General features: G+C 42.2%; 1 protein-coding gene across 2 annotated transcripts in view; it reads right to left on the bottom strand.

The window, feature by feature from the left end:
- Nucleotides 1–3,629: 3,629 nt before the first annotated feature.
- The window catches only part of cdk5rap1 (CDK5 regulatory subunit associated protein 1), a 34,848-nt gene continuing 11,546 nt past the window's right edge, over nucleotides 3,630–26,931 (bottom strand). For both annotated transcript variants that reach the window (XM_068048121.1, XM_068048122.1), the window contains exons 5-13: nucleotides 24,443–24,653; nucleotides 20,095–20,215; nucleotides 18,405–18,635; nucleotides 17,011–17,108; nucleotides 14,504–14,559; nucleotides 13,156–13,286; nucleotides 12,246–12,395; nucleotides 5,650–5,790; nucleotides 3,630–4,089 (exon numbers count right to left, since the gene is read on the bottom strand). In XM_068048121.1, the coding sequence (XP_067904222.1) occupies nucleotides 3,976–4,089; nucleotides 5,650–5,790; nucleotides 12,246–12,395; nucleotides 13,156–13,286; nucleotides 14,504–14,559; nucleotides 17,011–17,108; nucleotides 18,405–18,635; nucleotides 20,095–20,215; nucleotides 24,443–24,653 (1,253 nt within the window). In that variant the 3' untranslated portion in view covers nucleotides 3,630–3,975. The remainder of the gene's footprint in view (nucleotides 4,090–5,649; nucleotides 5,791–12,245; nucleotides 12,396–13,155; nucleotides 13,287–14,503; nucleotides 14,560–17,010; nucleotides 17,109–18,404; nucleotides 18,636–20,094; nucleotides 20,216–24,442; nucleotides 24,654–26,931) is intronic.

A 26,931-nucleotide genomic window follows, 5' to 3' on the forward strand; every position in this document is an offset into this window, starting at 1 on the left:
ATGGAGGTGGAGGGGCGACATGATAAGAGGTTTACAAAGTTATAAGCGGCATGGACAGAGTGGATAGTCAGAAGCTTTTTCCCAGGGTGGAAGAGTCAGTTACTAGGGGATATAGGTTTAAGGTGAGAGGGGCAAAGTTTAGAGGGGATGTGCGAGGCAAGTTCTTTACACAGAGGGTGGTGAGTGCCTGGAACTTGTTGCTGGGGGAGGTGGTGGAAGCAGGTACCACAGAGACGTTTAAGAGGCATCTTGACAAATACATGAATAGGATGGGAATAGAGGGATACGGACCCCGGAAGTGCAGAAGGTTTTAGTTTAGGCAGGCATCAAGATCGGCGCAGGCTTGGAGGGCCGAATGGCCTGTTCCTCTGCTGTACTGTTCTTTGTTCTTTGTTCTAAGAGTCAAGATATTTGGCAATGCATTCTGGTACAAATATTCAAATTTTGCCCAAGTTTACGTCATGGGAGCAACCAAAACATAAAGTGGAGCTTTTTTGATTCAAGCACATGGGGAAGGGAATCAGTCTGGTTGCAAACACAGTCAACAAGAATATGTTTACAATTGAACAATATAATGACAATTCTGCACCTTGGTTGTATTATAATGTATGCAATAGAATTCTGAAGCGGAGACATCTCTTACTGCTGATAGTTATTGACTGGAGTAGCCTTTAATCAATTGAAAGACTCTCCCAACAAAATACAGACATGAATCTAACCTTAACAATACTACATATAAATGGAAAATACATTGGGAGTATTTCTGATTGTCACAAGACATTTCAGTACACCAGTAATTTTTTTTTTATTTCATTATTTGCAATGGTAACAACTAAAATACAGAAGTAAGAAAATTAACCAAAAAAAGAAAAAAAATGTTCCAATAATTTCAGTTCTTCTTTTACTGCATGGAGATTCGTAGAATTTTAATTCTACTGCAGGTTTTCTTTCCTCAAATTAATACTCTTTTCTGCAATTTTTTATGTTAAAGTATCACACATCCTATTGTCATTTTTGGTTTTATTCTTCATTACAATATCAAACCTTAAAATACAACAATTTTTAGTTCCTATTTCCAGATTAGTAATTCGCTCTTTCCAATTCCACCCCCAACCCCACCCGTGCAGTGAGTTTCCTTTTGCCATCCTCTCTCCTCAGACATATTGCTGCCTTCCCTCCCACACCATATGAACCTGCAAAATGGTAGGCGGTGGCGTAGTGGTATTATCACTGGACTAGTAACCCAGAGACCCAGGGTATTTCTCTGCGGACATGGATTTGAATCCCACCACAGCAGAAGGTGGAATTTGAATTCAATTAATCTGGAATAAAAAGCTAGTCTAATGATGGCCATGAAACCATTGTCGATTGTTGTAAAAACCCATCTGGTTCACTAATGTCCTTTAGGGAAGGAAATCTGCTGTCCTTACCTGGTCTAGGGTGGGACAGTGGCGCAGTGGTTAGCACCGCAGCCTCACAGCTCCAGGGACCTGGGTTCGATTCTGGGTACTGCCTGTGCGGAGTTTGCAAGTTCTCCCTGTGACCGCGTGGGTTTTCGCCAGGTGCTCCGGTTTCCTCCCACACCTGAAGACTTGCAGGTGATAGGTGAATTGGCTGTTGTAAATTGCCCCTAGTGTCGGTAGGTGGTAGGGAATATGAGATTACTGTAGTTAGTATAAATGGGTGGTTGTTGGTCGGCACAGACTCGGTGGGCCGAAGGGCCTGTTTCAGTGTTGTATCTCTAAATATAAAAAAAAAATATTTGCTCCCTTGTACACAAGGCTGTCCCCATGCATTGATTTTAACTTGCAGGAGCGCACAGATATCCTTGGGCTTGGCTTGCAGACTGCAACTTCTTTACCCTTACCAAGGCTGTTCTTGCTATCCTCACTGAATTCTTCACCCTCCTGTCCATCCTGTCACTACATGAAAATTATTTAATTCTTGACATTTCAACCTTTGATCAACTATGGAACATACCTTTTGTATTGCTATATCTGAGGTTGATCACCAGCAGTTATGAGGTCTTCCTTGGCAGCATGTTCCCACCTCTTCAGTTCATCTGAAGCCATCGACTAAAGAGTTGAGTCTCCAGGGTGGTAGATGAAATCCCAAAGTTGCTTTATGTTACATACTCTGGTCCAGGGTCACATAGTTTTGTTCTTCTCATTAACGTTACAACCATAATTCAAGAATTAATAAGGAAATCTGCTACGTTGATTTCATCGCTATTTTTAACCAACCTGATTTGTAGTTTCTATCCTAAGTCACAGGGACTTTGGCATTCTTTTGTGCTATTCAAAGACAGGAAAAGCACAAAGTGGCTTGTGACAATTCAGTGAACTAATTGAAGTAACAGATTTCTTTTTGATCCTGGCAATTCTACATTAACAGATTTTGTCTACAAACTCACACACTGGTTTCTAAGGGGTGAGAGTTTGCTTGCAGGAGTGATCACCAGAGCTGGGCAGAAGGGAAATATCTGTCAAACCCCTTGAAATGAAATTGGCCAGATAGATCAGGTGATGGACAGGAAGGTCAGTCAAGGATCATGTGCAGTTGAATTAGATTCTCAGATTTAAGCAGCGAACAATCATCCAGGATCAGAGGGAGGGTGGATATGGCACAGCTGTAAAACAGATTGACAGAAGCACTAGCAGAGCAGAGAAGGAAAGATTAGAGCTGTAAGGGAGTTGGACAATTTTGTTTTCCTGGGGGTGAAGGATGGAAGCAAAGAGGTCTATTTATACCAGAAGGGAGTTGTGCTCAGAAAGAGCATAGTTGATGATAAAGGCTTGAGGGATATTGAGGACCTATGTCGAGATGAGATTGGGAAAGCTAAGAAAAAACTTCCATCTCTAAATGTGCCCTTTCAGAACCTCCAGACTTCTGAAAACACTTCACAGCCAATGAAATACATTGTTTTAATGTATGGAAATGCAGCAGCCAACGTTGTACAAAGCAAGGTCCACAAAGCCCAAATAAGATAAAAATGACCAATCTGCTTTAAACGATGCTGGTTGAGAGATAAATGTTGATCAGAACTCCCTGCTCTTTGAATAGTGCCAGAGATTCTTTCAGATGCACCAACATGGACTGCAGTGGTTCAAAAAAGCAGCTCATCACCACCTTCTCAAGCGCAATTAGGGATGGGTAATAAAGGCTGGCATAGCCAGCAACTCCCACATCCCATGAAATGAATTAAAAAAAATGAACTCAGAGACATGAATTCTACCCCTCAGCCAAGCCTGCAACTAGGAAAATGAAAGATGAACTTGAGGGAGGTAATGAGGCCAAGAAGTCTGAGATTATAATACACATGCAGCACACATAATTCTTTAGAAATATTAAAATTAGCAACTGAAATAAAGCAACATTCAAAGCTAATGCTTATTGGTAGCTGCTCCATTACTGAATAAGTTAAAAATATAAAAGGCTATTGAGATTTAATTGAGACAAAATAAAATTCAATGAATATAATCAGGTGAAACCAGAACTCTCAATAATTGCAATTAATCAAATGATTTCAACATCAATATTTCAATTTCTTCCCAACTGTGACAAGCTTGATTGAAAAATGCCTTACCCTAAATGAAAGAAACTGACGCATATACATTTTGAAATCTATCTTTATCATAAAACATATGTGAAATACTGCTTTTACAATATTCATCTCTCATCACCAGAATAATCTGTCACATTTATTCTGGACCAATATTTTCATATTGCAATACCAACCAAGTATCTGAAACTTTTAATCACATCTTAGGTTCTAGCAAAGATCTGAACTAAAAACAAAAAAACACAAATGCACTGGTTGTTTTATATTTGAAAGCCAAATGATATGTACTTCCTCTGGTGAAAGAATGCATCAGGTTCCACTTTGCAGTTTTCAGTAATACCGCTAGTGCAGAAGCACAAACTTAATACTTTCTCCAAATTATCTTACAGCACAACTCCAGTCCTGGATATATGTTATTGTCCACTACTGACAGTTTGCAGTTGTTTAGATATCATCTTTGCCGAATTGTTCAGTGTTGTATGGCAGATTGGGATACCCTTTAAACTTTGAGAACTGGCAGATGTTATCTGAAAATAAAGGCACAGAAATTGAGTTAAATATTATCCATAAAATGTAATTATTTTGTTAATAACACAATTGCAGCTATTTACAATAATTTACATATCTGCAATTTCCATTTTTTTGTTGGGAGGGCAGAAAAAGTAGAGAAAGCAATATATCAGCAACTAAGAGAATCTGAGCTGCTCTCATGCACCTCCTAGTGGGCTACTCAATCAACCACAGTACAGATAGAACCTTAGAGCTGGTTGGGTCAAAGACTCACAATTCCAGTCAAGTGCCATTAGTTTTTTTTTGAAATGGCAATATAATTGACCTCAGAACCACTGGGCTAAAGGACTGCATAAAGAAATACGAGTCTCTCACTTTTCAGTGATCTCTGACGAAAATCATGTTTGTATTGAACCCTTCCAATCAGGTTGCTGCTCCTGTCAACAGCAGTGAAAGTGCCCTTAACAAAATCAAAGTCAAAGCCATAAGATCATTTTCTTTAAAAGAAGATATTTAGGTCTCCATTAACAATATAAAAATTCTCTTTATACAAGGTCACTGTTAAAAAGGCTTCTTAGCAAGCATCAAGATAGTTGGTCAACAGTGGCAAGAATTTTACAGCGTGGTGGTTGCCCCGCCCATGGCTAAAAACTCAGGGGACAGCCCGCCTCCACCGGGCCTGGAAGCCACGTGGTGAATTTACGTGGCTCAGGTCTTTAACTGACCCCGTGTGGGACTTCAGCTCCTCTGAGACAGGGAATCCCGCCTCCAGGAGCTGCCAGCCAATCAGGGGGCTGGCAGCTCTTCAGTCCCAGCAGCGCTATAGGGAGCAGTGGCCACTGCTGGGACTGCACCCAGCTAGAAGACGACCATGGACGCCAGTCCTGAAAGATGAGTGGGGTCTTGGGCCTCGCCAAGGAAAATCTGCTGGGCGAGTGGGGCGAGGGCTGATTAGGAGGGTGGGGGTTAATGCTTCAGCCGGGGGAGGCTTGTGCCGCAGGGATGCCTTCCGTGGAGCACAAGGTGCCCAATCAGGAGGGTCCCCATCCAGCCCACAAGGAGGCCACCAGGTCTTATTGGGCAGTCTCCCCAGGTGGCAAATGCCAGTCACCGCTGGTAAAATATCAGCAGCGGCAGCAGGAGGCCCTTAAGTGGCAATTAATTGGCCAGTTAAGGGCCTCAATTGGCCTGGAGCAGGCAGACCATTTTCAACCTCCCCTGTTTCTAGTAAAATGGCAAGAGTGCGTAGGCAATGGAAACACATCCCCCCACCCCCGCTTCCCATTTGATTTTACGTCCCCCTCTTAGCCTCCAGTCTGCTCCCAGGAGGGGCATAAAGTTCCAGCCAGTATTGCTGCAATATTCTCTGCTGTATTAATAAATTAGTTTAATGTAGAGAAATGCACAGGCTGGTTTCCATTATGATTTTGAAAAAAATTCTGACTTATATAAATCATTATTGTATAACATCCGTTCTCCTTGAAATTCATACTTAGAATTTGACAAAAATGTGACAATTTCACAAACGTGCATTGCACATCAGAAGTATTCCTGCAAAACCTCAGTTATTCACTTACTTGCACTGATATATAGTCTCCAGGTCTGATAGGAGCAAGTATTCCAGATGGCCAGTCACATTCTATCCCCACACTGGGAAATATTACCTTAATATTACCATCATTTCTACCGCACAATTCCACCTTAGACCGCTTACTGACCTGGGAAAGTGTAACAAAATTAAAGAATTGTTAATGGGTTTCTGTAGTATTGGTTTTAAAACTATGACACAAAATCTAAGGAGAGTTATTGGCATAAAATGCCAGTCATACATTATAGGTTACATTTTCAATACCCAAGTTTTACATTTTCTACATCAAATTGACCTAGTACCCATTCTCTTATTGCACATTCTATCAAAAGATTTGTTGGGAACTGTTGAGATAAAAAGAAAATCAGAATAGTCAAATGCTTAGGGCAAACATTTAAAATAAAACAAAACTAAAATCAACTCACCTGTTATCTGGATTAAGGAATATCTTCTCAAAGTATTTTACAGTCTATCCTATGTCTGTTAATTATAGGGAAAGAAATGCCTAAAGGTAGTACTTTTAGTTCCTTTGTCACTTTCATTGAAGAACTTCTCATAATTTAAACACTCCTGTAACTATTTCTCTGCTTCTTTCCTTCTCAACAATTCTTCTGACATCATCTCCTGTCTAAAAGGGCAGATTTAAACAGTGGGAACACCCAGCCTGGAAGCTGTTTCATGGGAATAGTGTGGTGAGGACCTGTGTATGGTTGTAAGCAAATCTGTAAGTACTCATATAAATTGGGACCTCAGTGGGTTAGGAGCAATCAGCAACATTGGGTCATTGGTGCACTGAAAGGGAAGGGAGTCTGACACCACTCAACAGCTGGATCTGTCAATACTGGGATAAACTGAGTTTTTTTTTAAAGGGTCAGGCAGTACTTGGGGGAGATGGAGGAATACTTGGATGGTTCCTGAACTTTGTTAGCAATAAGTTGGGTAGGGATGTCGAGGATTTGAGAGGAAAGAATGGTGAAGGTCTTGCACTTTACTAGCATTGGGATGGTGGTCTTGGGAAGATAGTTGTCAAGGGTTTGTTAGCAAGGGTGTTTTTTAAAAAAATATCACTCACAGGATGGGCGTGATAACTCCTGGGAGTTTCAAAAAAAAACTGAAGCTGGTATGTGAAGGAAAAGAGATGAAAAATTCTTCTAGGGTTTATCATCATTCCTAGGGAGGAAGGTAGCCCTGGGTTTGGCAGCTTTGGGAGAGAGGGAGGGGATACAAGGGTTGGCAACACTGTTTTGGGACAGAGAGAAAACCCCACCACAACAGAGAAAATGAGTGTTGCCACACAAGGGTCAGCAGAGGAAGCTGCAGAAAGCCACCACCATCACCAGACAGACAAGAAAGGCATCCATTATCACAACATGAAAGTAGAATAAAGCAGCAGTGACAACACGAAAGATCAAAACAACCACCTGAGCAGCAGAAAAAAGGGGCCATCGCCATCTTAAATGCTGAGAAAGCATCAAAGGTTCATAAAAAAGCATAAAAAGAGGAAAAGGACAGAGGAAATTCACCAGATGGAAGAACTGTACAAATGAAAATATGTTGAATGACAGCAAAGTCCAATTAAGGGAGGCAAGGGAAGAAATTGCTGGGGCCTTGACAGAAATCTTTGCATCCTCATTGGCTACAGGTGAGGTCCCAGAGGACTGGAGAATAGCCAATGTTGTTCCTTTGTTTAAGAAGGGTGGTAAGGATAATCCAGGAAATTATAGGCGGGTGAGCCTTACGTCAGTGGTAGGGAAACTATTAGAGAGGATTCTTCAGGACAGGATTTACTCCCATTTGGAAACAAATGAACTTATTAGCGAGAGACAGCATGGTTTTGTGAAGGGGAGGTCGTGTCTTACTAATTTGATTGAGTTTTTTGAGGAAGTGACGAAGATGATTGATGAGGGAAGTGCGGTGGATGTTGTCTATATGGACTTCAGTAAAGCCTTTGACAAGGTCCCGCATGGCAGGCTGGTGCAAAAGGTGAAGTCACACGGGATCAGAGGGGAGCTGGCAAGATGGATACAGAACTGGCTCAGTCACAGAAGACAGAGGATAACAGTGGATGGGTGCTTTTCTGAATGGAGGGATGTGACTAGTGGTGTTCCGCAGGGATCAGTGCTGGGACCTTTGCTGTTTGCAGTATATATAAATTATTTGGAGGAAAATGTAGCTGGTCTAATTAGTAAGTTTGCGGACGACACAAGGGTTGGTGGAGTTGCGGATAGTGATGAGGATTGTCAGAGGATACAGCAGGATATCGATCGTTGGAGACTTGGGTGGAGAAATGGCAGATGGAGTTTAATCCGGACAAATGTGAGGTAATGCATTTTGGAAGGTCTAATGCAGGTGGGAGGTATACAGTAAATGGCAGAACCCTTAGGAGTATTGACAGGCAGAGAGATCTGGGCGTACAGGTCCACAGGTCACTGAAAGTGGCAACGCAGGTGGATAAGGTAGTCAAGAAGGCATACGGCATGCTTGCCTTCATCGGTCGGGGCATAGAGTCTAAAAATTGGCAAGTCATGTTGCAGCTGTACAGAACCTTAGTTAGGCCACACTTAGAATATTGCGTGCAATTCTGGTCGCCACACTACCAGAAGGACGTGGAGGCTTTGGAGAGGGTACAGAGGAGGTTTACCAGGATGTTGCCTGGTCTGGAGGGCATTAGCTATGAGGAGAGGTTGGATAAACTCGGATTGTTTTCACTGGAACGACGGAGGTGGAGAGGCGACATGATAGAGGTTTACAAAGTTATGAGCGGCATGGACAGAGTGGATAGTCAGAAGCTTTTTCCCAGGGTGGAAGAATCAGTTACTCGGGGACATAGGTTTAAGGTGCGAGGGGCAAAGTTTAGAGGGGATGTGCGAGGCAAGTTTTTTTACACAGAGGGTGGTGAGTGCCTGGAACTTGCTGCCAGGGGAGGTGGTAGAAGCAGATACGATAGCGACGTTTAAGAGACATCTTGACAAATATATGAATAGGAAGGGAATAGAGGGATATGGGCCCCGGAAGTGCAGAAGGTGTTAGTTTAGGCAGGCATCAAGATCGGCACAGGCTTGGAGGGCCGAATGGCCTGTTCCTGTGCTGTGCTCTTCTTTGTTCAGCCACTGATCCAAATTGAACCTCAGGATAAGATGTTACTTAATGGAACAAATTTATGAAGAAGAATAAGCACTGTATTTAGAGTTACTGAATTAGAAACAAAATTAAGTGCATTTAACATAACTTTTACCTGTAAATGTTATGCTGGAAGAAGATTTAAGATGTTGGCTAAAACCAAATTTTTTGGATTAATTTGATTGCTTTGCTGATTCTTTCTTTTATCAGTAGTTTCTCCTGACTGGCTCTTTAGGATAGGTTGTTTTCATACATCGTTAGTAATTTCTCATTTGTAGTTTTCTAGTCGCTTTCCTAACTTTTGATTCATATGCTCCCTACTCCAGCTCTGATTTTTCCTGTTTAATGAATATGAAATTTAAACCAGTGAATAAAATGTGATTAACAAAAAATGCACACACTTTTTTTTGTAGCTTACAATACTAGCAGATCTCCCATGACAATTTGTGCAGTGTGTCAGCGGATACCCTATTTTAACAGAACATTATGCTACGTAATGCACAATATATTATCGGGGTGCTGATTTAGTAACTAAATACATGAGATTGCATTTATATTATATAGTACTCTGGAAATGTTGTCAGTGTTTTGGGAACAAACTGAGTTTCATGCATTTTTCTGTGAAAATTATAAAATTGGTTTTATTATATGTTCCTTTACCCACATCTTAAGTTTTTGTCTTTTACTTTTTTTTTTAGACTGTCCAGGATTCGAAACATGATCTGGAAATGAAAGAGAAACTAGTGAATTAGGCACACATGCTGGAAGAGTGTGAGGAGGCAGGGACAGCAGGAAGTATGGAGTGGTGGACTCGGGTTATCCAAAGGGCGGGTGGATCACAAGGGAGAAGAAAGGAAACGAGGGCAAGGAATACAGTGCAAGAATATCTGAAATGATAGCATTTAGTAATGTCATTTGTAAGAAAATTCCATACAGAGGCGGCAATTTTTTTTTTGTTGATTGGTTCCTGGAAAATAATTAGGTGCTTTTCTCACTACAGATGGATAGACAGACAGGTGGCAGACAGGGTGCCAACAGTTTACTGCTTTTACATTCTATATTATATCAGTGGATCTCTTTGGTATTGCTCATGAAGTCTGCTGATGTACAGTTTAATAACGAAAGATGCATTACATAATGCGATTAAATATTAATGCTGAAAATATTCGACCACTAAAGTGAAGCTGTATCCCCTTGAAGGCCAAAAAAGTTTAATTGCTGTTAAACATGGGATATATTCATAAAAAGGTCAAATAGAATGGCATAGGTGCTCAGGCTCTAATATTTTTGTTGCTGGAGAGTTTCTCTTTTATATTCAAAATGACTGCCTTGGTTCCCTCGCACTTTGTTCAAAAAATTGTGATACAGAATACAAGAGCAAAATACTGCTGGAAATTTTAAGTAAAAACAAAAAATGCTGAAAATACACAGCAGGTCACACGACATCTGTGGAGAGAGAAACACAGTTAACGTTTCAGGTCGATAGCCGTTCATCGCAACTGGAAAAGGTTAGCGATGTAACAGGTTGTAAGCAAGTACAGCGGTGGGGAAAGAACAAAAGAGAAAGTCTGAGATAAGGTGGAAGGCAGGAGAGATTAAATGAGAAAAGGGATGATGATGCAATGCAAAAACAGATGGTAATGGACAAGGAAAGAAACAAAAAGATGATTCTAGAGGAGCTGTAAACAGGAATAGCAGAATCACGACTAAGAGGTGCTGTCCAGAAAACCGGGGGCAGTGGTTATGATCTGAAATTGTTAAACTCAATGTTGAGTTCGGAAGGTTGTAAAGTGCCTAATCGAAAGATTAGGTGCTGCTCCTGAAGCTTACGTTGAGCTTCATTGGAACAGTGCAAGAGGCCGAGAGAGAGAGAGATCAGAGTAGGAGTAGGGCAGAGAATGAAAATGACAGGTGGTCATTGGGGTCACATTTGCAGACTGAATGGAGGTGTTCCGCAAAGTGGTCACCCGAACGGCTATTGGTCTTTCCAATATAGAGTAAATGACATAATGAGCAACAAATACAGTATATTAAATTGAAAGAATCACAAGTAAATTGCTGTTCACCTGTAAGGAGTGTTTGGATCGCTGGATGGTGGGGAGGAGGTAAAAAAGGCAGATGTTACATCTCTTGTGCTTGTACGGAAAGGGGCGGGGGTGTTGTGGAGGGAATGGTCCCTTCAGAATGCTGAGAACTGAGTTTTTTCTTCAAGCGAGGATTCCCCTCCACCATGGTTGACAGGGCCCTTGACTATGTCCATTTCATTTCTCACACTTCTGTCTCACCTCTTCCCCTCCTTCCCAGAAACACGATAGGGCTCCCCTTGTATTCACCTACCCCCACATTTAACAGATCATCCTCCACCACCTTCAATATGATGGCACCACCAAGCAAATCTCCCCCTCCCCTTTCAGCATTCTGAAGAGCTTGCTCCCTCCATGATACCATGGCCCACTCCTCAATCATTCCGAATAACCCTTCCCTTTCCCATGCTGCCTTCCCATGCACGCACTGGTGAAACAGCAATTTAATCATACTTGTTTCGATTTAGTATACTGTATTTGTTGTCTCCTCTACAAAAGGGGAGAACAAATGCAGATTAGATTGAGTGATTCTGTGATTCTGGGCGACCACTTGCAAAACACTTCTGTTCAGTCCGCAAGCATGACCCTGAGCTTCCGATCGCCTGTCATTTTAATTCTCTGCCCCACTCCCACTCTGGCCACACTGCTCTTGGCCTCCTACACTGTTCCAATGAAGCTCCACATCTTTGATTAGGCACTTTACAGCCATTCCAACTCAACACAGTGTAACAATTCAAATCCTAACCTCTGCTCACAGTTTTTCAGACAGCAGCTGCTGACAATGATTCTACTATTCCTGTTTCCACCTTCTCTGGACCCATTTTTTGTTTCTTTACTTGTTTTGTTACCACCATCCATTTTGTCATTTAACCTCTCCTGCTTTCCATCCTATTACAGATCTTCCTTTTTGTTGTTCCCCTCCATCATCCCTTTCCCTGTCTCTGTACTTGCTTAAAACCTTACATCTCTAACCTTATCCAGTTCTGACAAAAAGTCATCAACCTGAAATGCTAACACTGCTCTTCACATATGCTGCCTGACTTGCTGAGCATTTCCTGCATTTTTTGTTTTTATTGTGACACAGAAATTTGAATATAATGTGCTGTGACAGGCAGGAAATGCGCACTCGGTATATCATTTTTATTATGTTATTGACATAGGTATAAAATTGAAATTAAATTGAAAAGTTCATCATTAAGGTTGCAACTGTTCTTGTGAGACAAAACCCAACACAACCAATCAGTACTGGTCAAAGACTTTATAACTGACCATGAACTCTGTACTGATCTTCTGACAGCAACATACATTCTGTTCTGGATCATGTTACCATTTCAAAATAAGGCTCACATTTCAAACATCTTTAAGATTCCTCTATACTTACCCCTTCCACTAGCACAAGTTGCTCAGTTCCAATAAGGTCAGAGTTGAGTTTAGCTGCCTCCTCTCGGAACACAGTGATGAGTTCTTCCAAACGCCGCTGCTTCACAATGGGAGGAACACTGTCCTGTAGTCTATGATAGGCATGTGTCTTCTAGAAGTGACCAATAATGCACTTTAATTTAGGCTTTTGTAGTCAACCACTGACAGAGGATCCACAATAAATTGAGGGGTATAGATGAAAATAAAGAAGTGAATTATACATCATATTAGCTACTCCCTGCAGAATAAATTTTTTTGTTGCAAATTTGACAGGCAATAATATGAAGGATGGAAAATGACGTACCTTTGTGAAGAGTAAAGTTAACTGCAATTTAAAGCTTCTTGTAGCTTGGTTTTACAATCAGTCTGAATTGTAAAATCAGAATATTGACTACCTGTGGCATCTTAATTTTCTCATGCTATGACTCTCTAAATTACATGGTTTAATCAGTAAGTGCCAAGCTATGGGGGCATGTTGTGCTAAGGCATGTAATGAGGTAAAAGAACAAGCCGGTTCAGGCATTTTAGGAAGAAGCTGTTTTTGGCAAACTGGTTTTGAAACAGGATACGGCTAGTGAAGGAATCAAAAAGCCGATAAATTATGTATCCCTAAGTCACCTATTTTTTGTAAGTAGGCAAAACAGAAGTGAACAAGCAGCTTTCAAATCAAATGAAAAGAACAGTAGTAATGAGGTAAAAACAAGAAATGCTAGAAATACACAGCAGGTCTGGCAGCATCTGTGGAGAGAGAAGCAGAGTTAAAGTTTCAGGTCAGTGACCCTTCATGAGGTGATGGGATCACGAAATATAATCTCTGATATCTCCATCTCTTCCAAATAGATCATGAAGATTGATTACTCTGTGTAGCTCACCTTTCTCATGCTGTAGGCGAAAAGATATCCCACATTGTATTGGACCTGTCTAAGAAGAGAAATGGTCTGCAAGTGGTCATCCTCAGTCTCCTCACAAAATCCAGCAATGAAGTCACTACTTAAGCTTACACCTGTTTTCATAAAGTACATTTACAGAAAAATGTAAATGACATTAATACAGTAAACCAGCTATAATAAATTAAAAACAGCGATTGGTCTCAGAATTTGAATAGTACTGCACCTGCAGGTGGCTCTAGAAATGTAACATTATATGAACAACTGGCTTCAATCGGTCAGACCCTATACCCACCCATGAGTAACTATTTTACAGCTCATTGCCACTTAGACAGCACTTGGTCCTAATCCTGCCCACCCCACTAATTCAAATCTCAGCTCTCAATCTCCCTCACCTGCACTGTGGACGTGTTTGATCCTCAGACCCTTCCTCCCGCAGTCAATTTGTTGCCTCTCAACCCCCACTCCAAAACTCAGCAAGAACTGATAACATTCCCCTGAATCTAAGTTAGATTTCAACCCCTCCTCTTGCTGCCAAGCAAATCTTTATAACCCACTCATCCCAGTGGTTGAATCTCCTGTTCTAACCCACCCACACTCTGACAATTACCCCCAAGCTTCTCTCTCCCATCTCCCACTAGCTGCAGCTGGCCCTCACGATACTCATCTCACTTAATTTCCCCTTTTACAGAAACCTCTTTCCACCCAGCTGCATTTCCCAATGACAGAATTTCCCCATCCCCCATATATTTCTCTTCCCATGATGGCTGGGTATTCCATACCTCAATACTACCACCTCCACTGATCTGAAGCCAATAATTGTGACTGTGCCAGAATTGCCCACATCTTGAGAGCAAATCAAAAAATTATGAAGGAGATTATTTTCAATGGTTAGGCAATTAAAATATTAACCATTTCTAACATTTTAGTCATCAGGAGCTTCATTTCATTTGACACTTGAGCTCACCAACTATTCACATCTGACAGCAGTCTAAAAATAACAAATGTCTTTCCAGGAACTATAAATTCAAATACCACCTTTAACACAAAACTACTGTATCCTAGCTAACCTTTAGATCACAAAAGCCTGCCTGTGACCAGACAAATTTTAGCTTAACCTTATTTTGAAAAACAGGTTACCCTGTAGCTCTACAGTCACATAAAATTAATTTTCGACTTTGAAGTATAACGAAACTTCGCTTCCATCATGCACATCACATCTCTCCACTTTCATCAAAGGGAAATAAAGAAATTTGAATATACAAACCAAATTCAATAATACCATGCATTGTAGTAAGGCATTATTGTTTGAAAATATTGAACGTGTAATTACCTGGAATGATCCTGCGTATGTGTTCAACAAGTTCTAAGTATGTTTCTCTAGTATACCTGTGATGAAAAGTAGTCAATTAAGGAACACAGTCCACCAACAAAACTAGCATTTATTTAGCACCTTTAAGATGTAAGAAAGGCTCTTTAGATGAATTAAAATCCATAAGTTAACAGAATAGAAGAGGTGACTGCAGGCATGATCAAACATCCAGATTCTGAGGTGTTTAAGAGGAGGCTTTTGAAGATGGGAATAGATATTGCAAGCTAATGGACGAGTTTCAGAGAGTAGTAGCTCTGCCACAGAATGTGACATGGGGGATACAAAGGAGGCCACGGACAGAAGAATGGAGGGCACATGCTGGTTGATATGGTCGAAGGATGTTGCAGAGGTTACGGTGAGATGGGATGGTCAAGCGAATTGTGAAGGATTTTAAATTGAATGTATTGGAAGACATGGAAGCCAATTGAGGTCATCAAGAACAGGACAATAGACAAATGAGATGCAGACTGAGTTTTATTTGAGTTGGATGTAGGTTGATATCCATGAATTTCCCAAGATGAATTAGGCTACACCTCAACTCACCACCAAAGTTCCTTCTAAAATCCGTGGTAGCGCAGCAACCTGAAAGTCCCCGTGAAGGCTGTGCACAAGTCGGCCCCTTTAAATTACCATGCGGCAACAGCTATGGAAAAAAACTTAAAGGGGCCACACAATTTAAAATCAACCAGATTCAAGAAAGTAGCAGCAAGGCTCCAAGACAGTTTGGTGCAATGTCTAATAGAGGCAGTGACAGGCTGCTCCTATGAGTACTTTATCCTTCCTCGAGTTAGCTCAAATGTTTAGAGTGTCTCATCTGTGCTGTCAACATTTACATTTTAACTGATGGAAGAGCAGTTCTGTGAGAACATACGAACTAGGAGCAGGAGTAGGCCACTTGGCCCTTCGAGCCTGCTCCACCATTCAATAAGTTCATGGCTGAACTGATTACTGCACATTTCCACCTACCCCCAATAACCTTCCACCCCCTTGTTGGTCTTTATTGCAAGAGGATTGGAGTACAGGAATAAAGAAGTCTTATTAAAATTGTACAGGGCTTTGGTGAGACCGCACCTGGAATACTGTGTGCAGTTTTGGTTTCCACATTTAAGAAATGATATACTTGCACTGGAGGTGGTGCAGTGAAGATTTACTAAATTGGTCCCTGGGATGAGGGGGTTGTCCTATGATGACAGGCTGAGTAAATTGGGCCCATATTCTCTGGAGTTTATAAGAATGAGGTGATCTAATTGAGACATACAAGATTCTGAAAGGGCTTGATAGGGTAGAAGCTGAGAGATTGTTCCCACTGGTCAGGGAATCTAGAACACGGGGACACAGGCTCAGGATAAGGGGTCAATCATTCAGGACTGAGATGAGGAGAAATTACTACACTCAAAGGGTTGTGAATCTTTGGAATTCTCTACCCCAGAGGGGTGTGGCTGCTCCATCATGAATACATTTGAGGCTGGGAGAGATTTTTGGTCTTGTAGGGAATCAAGGGATATGGGGAGCAGGCAGGAAAGTGGAATTGAAGCTGAAGATCAGCCATGATCATATTATGCACTTGCAGAGCTTTCTTTTTTATTATTCATTCATGGGATCTGTGCAACGCAAACAAGGCCAGCATTTATTTCCCATCCCTAACTGCCCTTGAAAAATGGTGGTGAGCCACCTTCTTGAATCACTGCAGTCGATGTGGCAAAGGTACCCCCACAATGCCATTTGGTAAAGAGTTCCAGAATTTTGATCCAGTAATGCTGAAGGAATGGCAATGTATTTCCAAGACAAAATGGTGTGTGACTTGGAAGGGAACTGGCAGGTAGTGTTCCAATGTGTCTTCTGCCCTTGTTCTGCATCTTCTAGATGGTACACCGCAGCTACGGTCTGGAAGAAGTGAATGCTTGAGGTGGTGGATGAGATGTCCATCAAGCAAGCTGCTTTGTCCTGGATGGTGTTGAGCTTCCTGAATGTTTTTATATCTGCACTTATCCAGGCAAGTGGACAGTATTCCATCACACTGCTGACTTGTGCCATGTACATGGTGAAAATGCCTTGCAGAGTCACGAGGTGAGGGACTCAGCTGGTCCAGTTAGGTTTCTGATCAATCTTGAACCCCAGGATGTTTCTGGTGGAGGGTTTAACAAAGGTAATGCCGTTGAATATCAAGAAGAGGTAGTTAGGCTCTGTCTTGTTGGAGGTTTTAGCTAGGCAGTGTAAACAGAGTAAACAACTGGCTGTAATCTGTAGTATAGAAACCAAGATATACCCTTGAATTGTAACAATGCTTTCAATCCTGTGAAGTATAAACACTAGCACAGACTACTTGGGCCGAATGGCCCATTTCCGTGCTGAATGTTCTATATAATCTCCAAGTCAATAATAGGATGAATCTTACAGCCCCCTTCTGTGCTGTAATGACTATAACTGTATTGAACAAGGGATTTAAAAAACAGCAGAAAGTTGTTTACCCTCGTCGCATAGCTTTAAGGACGGCAGTGCTCCCACTCTGTGCTGGCAAATGAATCTGTTTGCAAATGTTGGCTCTCTCTTGGATAAGTTGTAAAACCTATGAAGGTGGAAATGAAAAAGAAAAACAAAACAAAAAAAAAAAATTCACCATTTATTAAATCAAAAGGACTGCAGGTACTAACAAATATTGAACCAAAAAAAAGTAACGATTTCAACTAAACAGCTAACCACAGTTAGACATAAATAGTACATTTGTAGAATTATTTCTATAAATGGCATAATATTGTACAGATTTCATTTGTTGAAATTTATTACTAGAAACAAAAAACAAGGGGCTGGATTTAGTTCCCAGCTGGAGAATCAGAACGGCAGCGGCCTGCCACAGAACTTGATGCTGGTACTGCCGAACCCGATATTCCCGTCGGCAAAGTTCCGCAGTGGACTCTCCGCTGCTCTGCGATGGGACCAGAGTTTGAATATTAAAATTCCATCTTTGCATGAATTAAAATGTAACCCACAGCAATCTTACCTTCAGTTCCCGATCTTCAGCGCGACATGTGGCATTCGTGTGCCTTCACTTTCCCGTCCAGGGAAAGCTGATGCCACCGAGATGGGGAACGGGTCAACTCTGTCTTCTGTTGTGTATGGGGGAGTGAGGGGTGGGAAGGGCATTGTATATGGGGGAGGAGGGGTAAACTCTGCACTATGTAGTGTATGTGAGTGGGGGTGGAGGGGGGTGCGCTGGGGGTCATCTCTACACTATGCTGTGCTGTTTGCAGGGCTGGCAGCCTTTTAAAAAATGCACCAGCGCCTGTTCCTTCATCAAGTCATGCCATGAAGAGCATCGCTAAAGCCGCCCTGGCATGTGATTGGGCGGGGGCGTGGCCGCTGTGCATATGCTAAGTAGCCGCCGGACGCAAGATTGCAGTGGCATGGAGGCTGCCATTTTCTTCATTCACTGCCACTCCCAGCAGCGGGAGAACAAGGTTTCACCCAAAATGTGGAGAGAGGAAAACTAAAATATAAGCAGAAAGTAATCAGATTCCCCCAGCTTCTAACAGCCTGCCAATTGCTGCAATAGGGAGTAATTTGTGGAGGTGGACCATGTAGTAGATATATCAGGATTTATCAGCTGGATGCTCCCTACTGAATATATTAATCTTAGAATTTTGAAATTATAATTCTTTTCTTGGACTTGTTCCCCTTTGCTTCATGGAACATTGCTCCACAGAGCTTCCAGTATGTAAAACAGCTTCCAAAATCAAATCTCTTAAGAGGGTTACTTTGCTGACAGTGTTGCATAATCTATTTATGCAGAACTACAGAAGGGACCAGAAAACTTAGAGAAACTTTGGTACTTCTAGTGAACAGTGAAAACTGAACAGCATTATACCTCATCTGGGAAATCCTTCGGGTGAGGAGATGTAAAACGGATTCTCATCTCAGGATCAATTCTCGAGACCTGATCTAATAAGTCAGCAAAACGCAAGCCTCCAACTTTGTTCCTGTATATGGTACTAAACCCACGACTCAGATGTGTATGCTCCTTCATGTGAAACAAAACCTCCGATGTATCACAGTAACTGTTGACGTTCTGCCCCAGTAACGTAACCTCCTTCACTCCCTGAAATCAGAGACACAACTGCATTGCATTTAATCCATCTCAGGTTACTGTTCAGCATATACTAAATTACTGCGAATCCCATCTTCCTTTCTTACACTTATCTTTGTCCGATCTTACAATGGCTTCTACAAGTCCCTTTGGATGATGTCCCACACAACATACTGGCCTCTCTTCAACAGGATAGGCCAGGCTTCCATCTCATGAAGGCCATTTTATATTAGATTATCTAGAGTCAGGACACACAAAGCCACAAAAGATTCTGCAAATGTCAACCTGAGAATTCACTGCGTGCAGAACCTAGAACATGAAGTGGATTCCCACCTGTAAATATTATAATCCTGAAGTGGGCTAACTCCTAGTTCCAACTTGTCTAATTTTAGTTTCTTTCAGGAGAATTCCAATTATATTTACAGATTTGCCTAAACAATCAAGTATGACTGGTAAAGTCATGCATTTATGGGGAGGCGGTGACGTAGTGGCAATATCACTGGACTAGTAACCTAGAGGACCAGGCTAGTACTCTGGGAACATGAGTTCGGATCCCACCACGGCAGATGGTGAAATTTAAATTCAATTAATAAATCTGGAATTAAAAAGCTAGTCTAATGGTGACCACGAAACCACTGTCGATTGTTGTAAAAATCCATCTGGTTCACTAATGTCCTTTAGGGATGGAAATCTGCTGTTCTTACCTGATCTGGCCGACAAGTGACTCCAGACCCACAGCAATGTGGTTGACTCTTAAATGCCCTCTGAAATGGCTTAGCAAGCCAATCAGTTCAAGGGCAATTAGAGATGGGCAATAAATGCTGGCCTAGCCAGCGACGCCCACATCCCATGAATGGATATTTAAAAAAAATTTCATTGGCTACATTGTTTCCATTTTTCAACTAAAAAAAAATTTCAGCTGTTTTTAATTCATGTAATCATTCCACTCTATAATTCATGTTATGCATGCTATGTTTAAAAAAGTCCTATTATGTGACTGCAAACTTTCCGATTCCACATAACATGTGTCGTCCCAGACAAAAATCTCAGTACTTTTATATTAAGTAATTATTAGCAGTTACTTTTCCTTCCTTAATTCTTCCACGTGTGTATTATTTGTCGACTAAAAAGTTAAAACTGCTTCAAAACGTCTGACAATTTGACCTAGTGAAGCATGCTACCAGTCAGGTATGTGTCTCGGCTGATATGATGCTACATATTTGTTGATTTCAATGGAATTGCATAGGACACCTTCCAATCAGTGACTTCACAGTAGCTCCATGGAAAAATGATGTGATCTGGAAAGTCGCTTTAAAGCAACTTCAAAAAAAGTCAAGAACAATTTTTCTCAGCTTCATTTTCTGAATATAGAATCGGCAACAAAATGTATATGATTTTTGAATCTTCTAAACCTTTCTTCCATTTTATGATCAAAGTTTGAGAAGTCTTAAACATTCAAGACTGAGGTTACCTGATCTGAAAGCATTCGGACTTCTTGTAAAATGGAAGAAATTGGTCTGCTTCTCTCCCGTCCACGGATGAAAGGAACAATACAATAGCTGCACATGTTGTTGCATCCTCGCATAACAGAGCTAGAACAAGAGAAATACTGTTTGTTTTTAACCTAGTCTGTTCAGTCTTACCGAAGCCAATTCTCCCTTAATAATTATTCCTGGAGAGCAGTGACAACAGCCATACATCTATAGAACAATACACTATGCTGCTGAATATTTAAACTACATTTAATAGAGGAAGCACACTAGCGCTGAAAGATTAATCTTTCCACTACATTTTGACACAAAGCAGTGAGATACAGAGTTCACCACTGATAATAATTGCATGGAAGCTATGATTTTAGCCACTTCATGATGATGAAGGAGCATCAAGCATAAGCTAGACACTCCCTAATTAGATAGGGAGAGAGACAAATCACATGGAGACATTCTTCTGCAAGTCCTACTGTTCAACTGAAAGATCAATATTCTCGTAAGCCAAGGAGCAAAGTGCCTGACCACTCTCCTCGACCAAACAGAAAGACTTGCATTTACATCGTATGTACAAGAAGGACGGGTTGCATCTGAACTGGAGGGGCACCAATATCCTGGGCGGGAGGTTTGCTAGAGCTCTTCAGGAGGGTTTAAACTAGTTTGGCAGGGGGATGGGAACCGGAGCGACGGATCAGTGGATGGGGTAGCTGTTGAACAGGCAGATACAGAGTGCAGAGAGTCTGTGAGGGCGGTTAGACAGATGACAGGGCAAAGTTGCAGCCAGTATGATGGGTTGAAGTGTGTCTATTTTAACGCAAGAAGTGTCAGGAATAAGGGTGATGAACTTAGAGCATGGATCAGTACTTGGAACTACGATGTTGTGGCCATTACGGAGACTTGGATATCACAGGGGCAGGAATGGATGTTGGATGTTCCGGGGTTTAGATGTTTCAAAAGGAATAGGGAGGGAGGTAAAAGAGGTGGGGGAGTGGCATTGCTAATCAGGGATAGTATCACAGCTGCAGAAAGGGAGGTCATCGAGGAGGGTTTGTCTACTGAGTCAGTATGGGTGGAAGTCAGAAACAGGAAAGGAGCAGTCACTTTATTGGGAGTTTTCTATAGACCCCCCCAATAGCAACAGAGACACGGAGGAACAGATTGGGAGGCAGATTTTGGAAAGGTGCAGAAGTAACAGGGTTGTTGTCATGGGTGACTTCAACTTCCCTAATATTGATTGGAACCTCCTTCGTGCAAATAGTTTGGATGGAGCAGATTTTGTAAGGTGTGTCCAGGAAGGTTTCCTGACTCAATATGTAGATAGGCCGAGAGGGGAGGCCATGTTGGATTTGGTGCTTGGCAACGAACCAGGCCAGGTGGCAGATCTCTCGGTGGGAGAGCATTTCGGTGATAGTGATCACAACTCCCTGACCTTTACTATAGTCATGGAGAGGGACAGGAGCAGACGGGATGGGAAAATATTTAATTGGGGGAGGGGGAATTACAATGCTATTAGGCAGGAACTGGGGAGCATAAACTGGGAACAGATGTTCTCAGGGAAATGCACGACAGAGCAGTGGAGGTTGTTTAGGGAGCACTTGCTGCGACTGCTGGATAGGTTTGTCCCGGTGAGGCAAGGAAGGGATGGTAGGGTGAAGGAACCTTGGATGACAAGAGATGTGGAACAGCTAGTCAAGAGGAAGAAGGAAGCTTACTTAAGGTTGAGGAAGCAAGGATCAGACAGGGCTCTGGAGGGTTGCAAGGTAGCCAGTAAGGAACTGAAGAATGGACTTAGGAGAGCGAGAAGGGGACATTAAAAAGTCTTGGCGGGTAGGATGAAGGAAAATCCCAAGGCGTTCTACACTTATGTGAGGAACAAGAGGATGGCCAGAGTGAGGGTAGGGCCGATCAGGGATAGTGGAGGGAACTTGTGCCTGGAGTCGGAGGAGGTAGGGGAGGTCCTTAATGAATACTTTGCTTCAGTATTCACTAGTGAGAGGGAACTTGTCGTTTGTGAGGACAGCGTGAAACAGGCTGATATGCTCGAACAGGTTGATGTTAAGAAGGAGGATGTGCTGGAAACTTTGAAAGACATGAGGATAGATAAGTCCCCGGGGCCAGACGGGATATACCCAAGGTTATTATGGGAAGCGAGGGAAGAGATTGCTGCACCTTTGGCGATGATCTTTGCGTCCTCACTGTCCACTGGAGTAGTACCAGATGATTGGAGGGTGGCAAATGTTATTCCCTTGTTCAAGAAAGGGAATAGGGATAACCCTGGAAATTACAGACCAGTCATTCTTACGTCGGTGGTGGGCAAATTATTGGAGAGGATTCTGAGAGACAGGATTTATGATTATTTGGAAAAGCATAGTTTGATTAGAGATAGTCAGCATAGCTTTGTGAGGGGCAGGTCATGCCTCACAAGCCTTATTGAATTCTTTGAGGATGTGACAAAACACATTGATGAAGGAAGAGCAGTGGATGTGGTGTATATGGATTTTAGCAAGGCGCTTGATAAGGTTCCCCATGGTAGGCTCATTCAGAAAGTAAGGAGGCATGGGATATAGGGAAATTTGGCTGTCTGGATACAGAATTGGCTGGCCCATAGAAGACAGAGGGTGGTAGTAGATGGAAAGTATTCAGCCTGGAGCTCGGTAACCAGTGGTGTTCCGCAGGGATCTGTTCTGGGACCTCTGCTCTTTGTGATTTTTATAAATGACTTGGATGAGGAAGTGGAAGGCTGGGTTAGTATGTTTGCCGATGACACAAAGGTTGCTGGAGTTGTGGATAGTGTGGAGGGCTGTTGTAGGTTGCAACGGGACATTGACAGGATGCAGAGCTGGGCTGAGAAGTGGCAGATGGAGTTCAACCTGGAAAAGTGTGAAGTGATTCATTTTGGAAGGTCGAATTTGAATGCAGAATACAGGCTTAAAGACAGGATTCTTGGCAGTGTGGAGGAACAGAGGGATCTTGGGGTCCACGTCCATAGATCCCTCAAAGTTGCCACCCACGTTGATAGGGTTGTTAAGAAGGCGTATGGGGTGTTGGCTTTCATTAACAGGGGGATTGAGTTTAAGAGCCGTGAGGTTATGCTGCAGCTCTATAAAGCCCTGGTTCAACCACACTTGGAATATTGTGTTCAGTTCTGGTCGTCTCATTATAGGAAGGATGTGGAAGCTTTAGAGAGGGTGCAGAGGAGATTTACCAGGATGCTACCTGGACTGGAGGGCATGTCTTATGAAGAAAGGTTGAGAGCGCTAGGGCTTTTCTCATTAAAGCGAAGAAGGATGAGAGGTGACTTGATAGAGGTGTCCAAGATGATGAGAGGCATAGATAGAGTGGATAGCCAGAGACTTTTTCCCAGGGCGGAAAAGGCTATCACCAGGGGGCATAATTTTAAGGTGATTGGAGGAAGGTTTCGGGGAGATGTCAGAGGTAGGTTCTTTACACAGAGTGTGGTGGGTGCGTGGAATGCACTGCCAGCGGTGGTAGTAGAAGCAGATACATTAGGGACATTTAAGCGACTCTTGGATAGTTACATGGATGATAGAAGAATGAAGGGTATGAAGGTAGTTTGATCTTAGAGTAGGTTAAAAGGTCGGCACAACATCGTGGGCCGAAGGGCCTGTACTGTCCTATGTTCTATATCGCACTTTTCACAACCACAGTATGTCCCAAAGCGCTTTACAGCCAATGAAGTACTTTTGAAGTGTAGTTGCTGTAACGTAGGAAACCCAGCAGCCAATTTGCTCACAGCAAGGTCCCTCAAACAACAATGTGATAATTACCAGATAATTTGTTTTTGTGATGTTGATTGATGCGTAAATATTGAGCATGACAATGGGGATTGCTCTCCTAGTCTTTGTTGAAATAGTGCTGTGGAATCTTTTACGTACACACAAGAGGGCAGGAAGAGCCGCAGTTTAATGCCTCATATGAAAGATGGCACCTCAGACAGTGCAGCACTCCCTCAGTATTACACTAGTGTTAGCTTTGATTTTTGTGCTCGAGGCCTGGTGTGAGGCTTGAACCCACAACCTTCTGATTCAGAGGCAAATAGAGTGCTACCAACTGAGCTACCAGCTGACACTACAGAGGTCAGTTACACATCTGCAATTCCAAAGATGGCAAATTTATGACTTTATTTCTTCCAACCTAGAATTCTGGTGAAGGTATGGTGCTTTCCCTACAGTTCTGCTACGTCTTTGTTTGCTTCTTAATAGGCTAACTGCAGATGAGCACAGGTGGACGTCTAGGAACAGCATGCCCTTCAACTGGCACATTACTACTCCCATCCCAAAGTATAAATTAGTAAGTTGAGATTACACATACATAAATGCAGACTTTGTCTCGGAGTTGACTTGAACTGGCATGACATCTGCATAGGTCTCATCCAGTGACAATAAAACATTCACAGCCTTTTGGCCTGCTTCAGCCACAGTCAGGAGTCTAGGAAGATCGCGATATGAATCTGGTCCAGCAAGTACATCAACAAGCTTCTCTTTTTCCAGGATCTCCTCTTTCAGTCTCTCAGCCATGCATCCTATCACCATAATACAGTAACAATATTAAACCACTCAGTTTCAGCTTTTAAAGAATTTAAATGTGAGTCGTTCACATCATCATGCATCCCCTCACTTCCAAGTTTTAAATTTTTGCATCATTTTCACCAGAATGGATGTGATTTAAACAGTCAGGGAAGCAAAACATTTATTTAACTTTGTGCACAATTGGATGTTTCTGTAGTGGAGGCATACTCTGATTCGACTACTGAAAATCATAAAGCATAAGCAGACATTTTGCACTTTCCATTACAATGTCTTGAAGTAAAAAAAAAAAATCACCATTTGTTTTTATTACAACAGAAGCATGATCTTTTCTGTTTTGATATTTGATATCACTACATGATCATTTCTAAACAATCAGCATTTGCACCCAATTTAACTTATACTGGACCTACACTACTGAATCATCATGGCTACATTCAAATCAAGTATTTCTATCATATCCTGAGAAAATAATGTACATGGCTCTAAAACAATGCAACAACAAACCTCAGGTAAGTTAATAACTGAACAAAAAAAGAACCCATGTCTTTTTTCAAATATATACTATTGTTCATATTTTGTTTCAGCTATTTTATATATTAAGTTCAGTCTGTCTGTGGCTGGTTGTATTGAAAGCTCCTGCCAACAATCTCCATCAGGATATCCTTTTGTTAAAGGTGTTTACATTAGTCGCAATAACTGTTAAACCTGTAGGGAGTATTATGTGTTTTCAATGTTAAAAGGTGCCATGACTTGCCAGCAACAATGTAGGACACTTGGTGTGATGCAACTGCTGCTATTTTATACTGAGAATATGGTTTTAAAAAACTGCTTTCAGGGGAATTTTATGCTCTGCGCTGCGGCAGATTTGGTGGCGTGCAGGGTGATATAATTAGGCAGGAGATGTTTTTTGGATTCCCGATGGTGGGATTTGTGAGAGAAATTAGGTTGGCAGCTGGTTAGCGCTGTTCAGGGGTTCCTCCAGCGCGGTGGTGGATTGTAACTTTGCATTCATTTAAATATCATGAATACTCATTACCTTACGCATAGTCCTACTTTCCAGATTAAGTGAATGGCGAGCGATATTCCCATGCACCCAGTTCACGATTGTTTTATTGTGCCGTGCAGCAGTTGGATTTGTGAGTGTCAGGTCAGTGCTCTTCTCTTTAACGCATCTGCTAAACTAACATCAGCATTGCCGTGGATGTTCCCCTCCAGGCCAGCATTGGAATGATGTTTGCCTCCAGGCTCGGCACCAGCAAGAGTGAATCTTCTCAGGGGATGGTGGCGAAGGCATGGGTGGAGCTAAATGAAAGAGCAGGGGATGAGAAGATGGGGCTGATCAGATGCATGGAGGCGCAGGGGAGGATGGAGTGGGGTGTCCAGGATGATGAATGGTTGCTGTTGATGCTGAAGATGCATGTTGTTGGGTGTGGTGGTGGTGGGTGGATTATAGCATTATACTGAGAAGATATTTAGCAAGGGCCTAAAGGGAGTCAATGTCGGGGAGCTGTGAGGCAAATTGAGGGTACTGGCTAACAGAGGGAATGGTCACAGTCAATGGATTCTGTACGGGGGGGGGGGGGGGGGGGGGCGGGTGGAAGGTCAAGTCTAATGGGTGGATATTTGACAACTTGACAACTTCATACGAGGGGAACAGGACTCGGCAACAATGATCTGTTCGATGTGAGGAGGTTCGAGGGCAAGAGCCGGCACATCGATAGTAAAGGGAGTAGGGACAGGGCGGAGGGATGACATGAATAAATTGATGATTACACTGTGCACAGTAATAAGAACATAAGAACTAGGAGCAGGAGTAGGCAATTCAGCCCCTCGAGCCTGCTCCGCCATTCAAGATGATCATGGCTGATCTCATCTCGGCCTCAACTCCACTTTCCTGCCTGTTCTCCATAACCCTTCAACCCATTACTAATTAAAAATCTCTCTATCTCCTTAAATGTACTCAATGTCCCAGCATCCACCGCACTCTGGGGTAGTGAATTCCACAGATTCACAACCCTTTTGAGAGAAGTAATTTCTCCTCATCTCTGTTTTAAATCTGCTACCCCTTATCCTAAAACTATGACCCCTCGTTCTAGATTGCCCCACCAGAGGAACCATCCTCTCTACGTCTACTTTGTCAATCCCCTTAATCATCTTATGAACCTCAATTAGATCTCCTCTCATTCTTCTAAACTCTAGAGAGTAAAGGCCTAAACTGCTCAATCTCTATTCATAAGACAAACCCCTCATCTCTGGAATCAATCTAGTTAA

This window comes from Heterodontus francisci, chromosome 16 (genome assembly GCF_036365525.1).
Source record: "Heterodontus francisci isolate sHetFra1 chromosome 16, sHetFra1.hap1, whole genome shotgun sequence".
Classification (NCBI taxonomy): Eukaryota; Metazoa; Chordata; class Chondrichthyes; order Heterodontiformes; family Heterodontidae; genus Heterodontus; species Heterodontus francisci.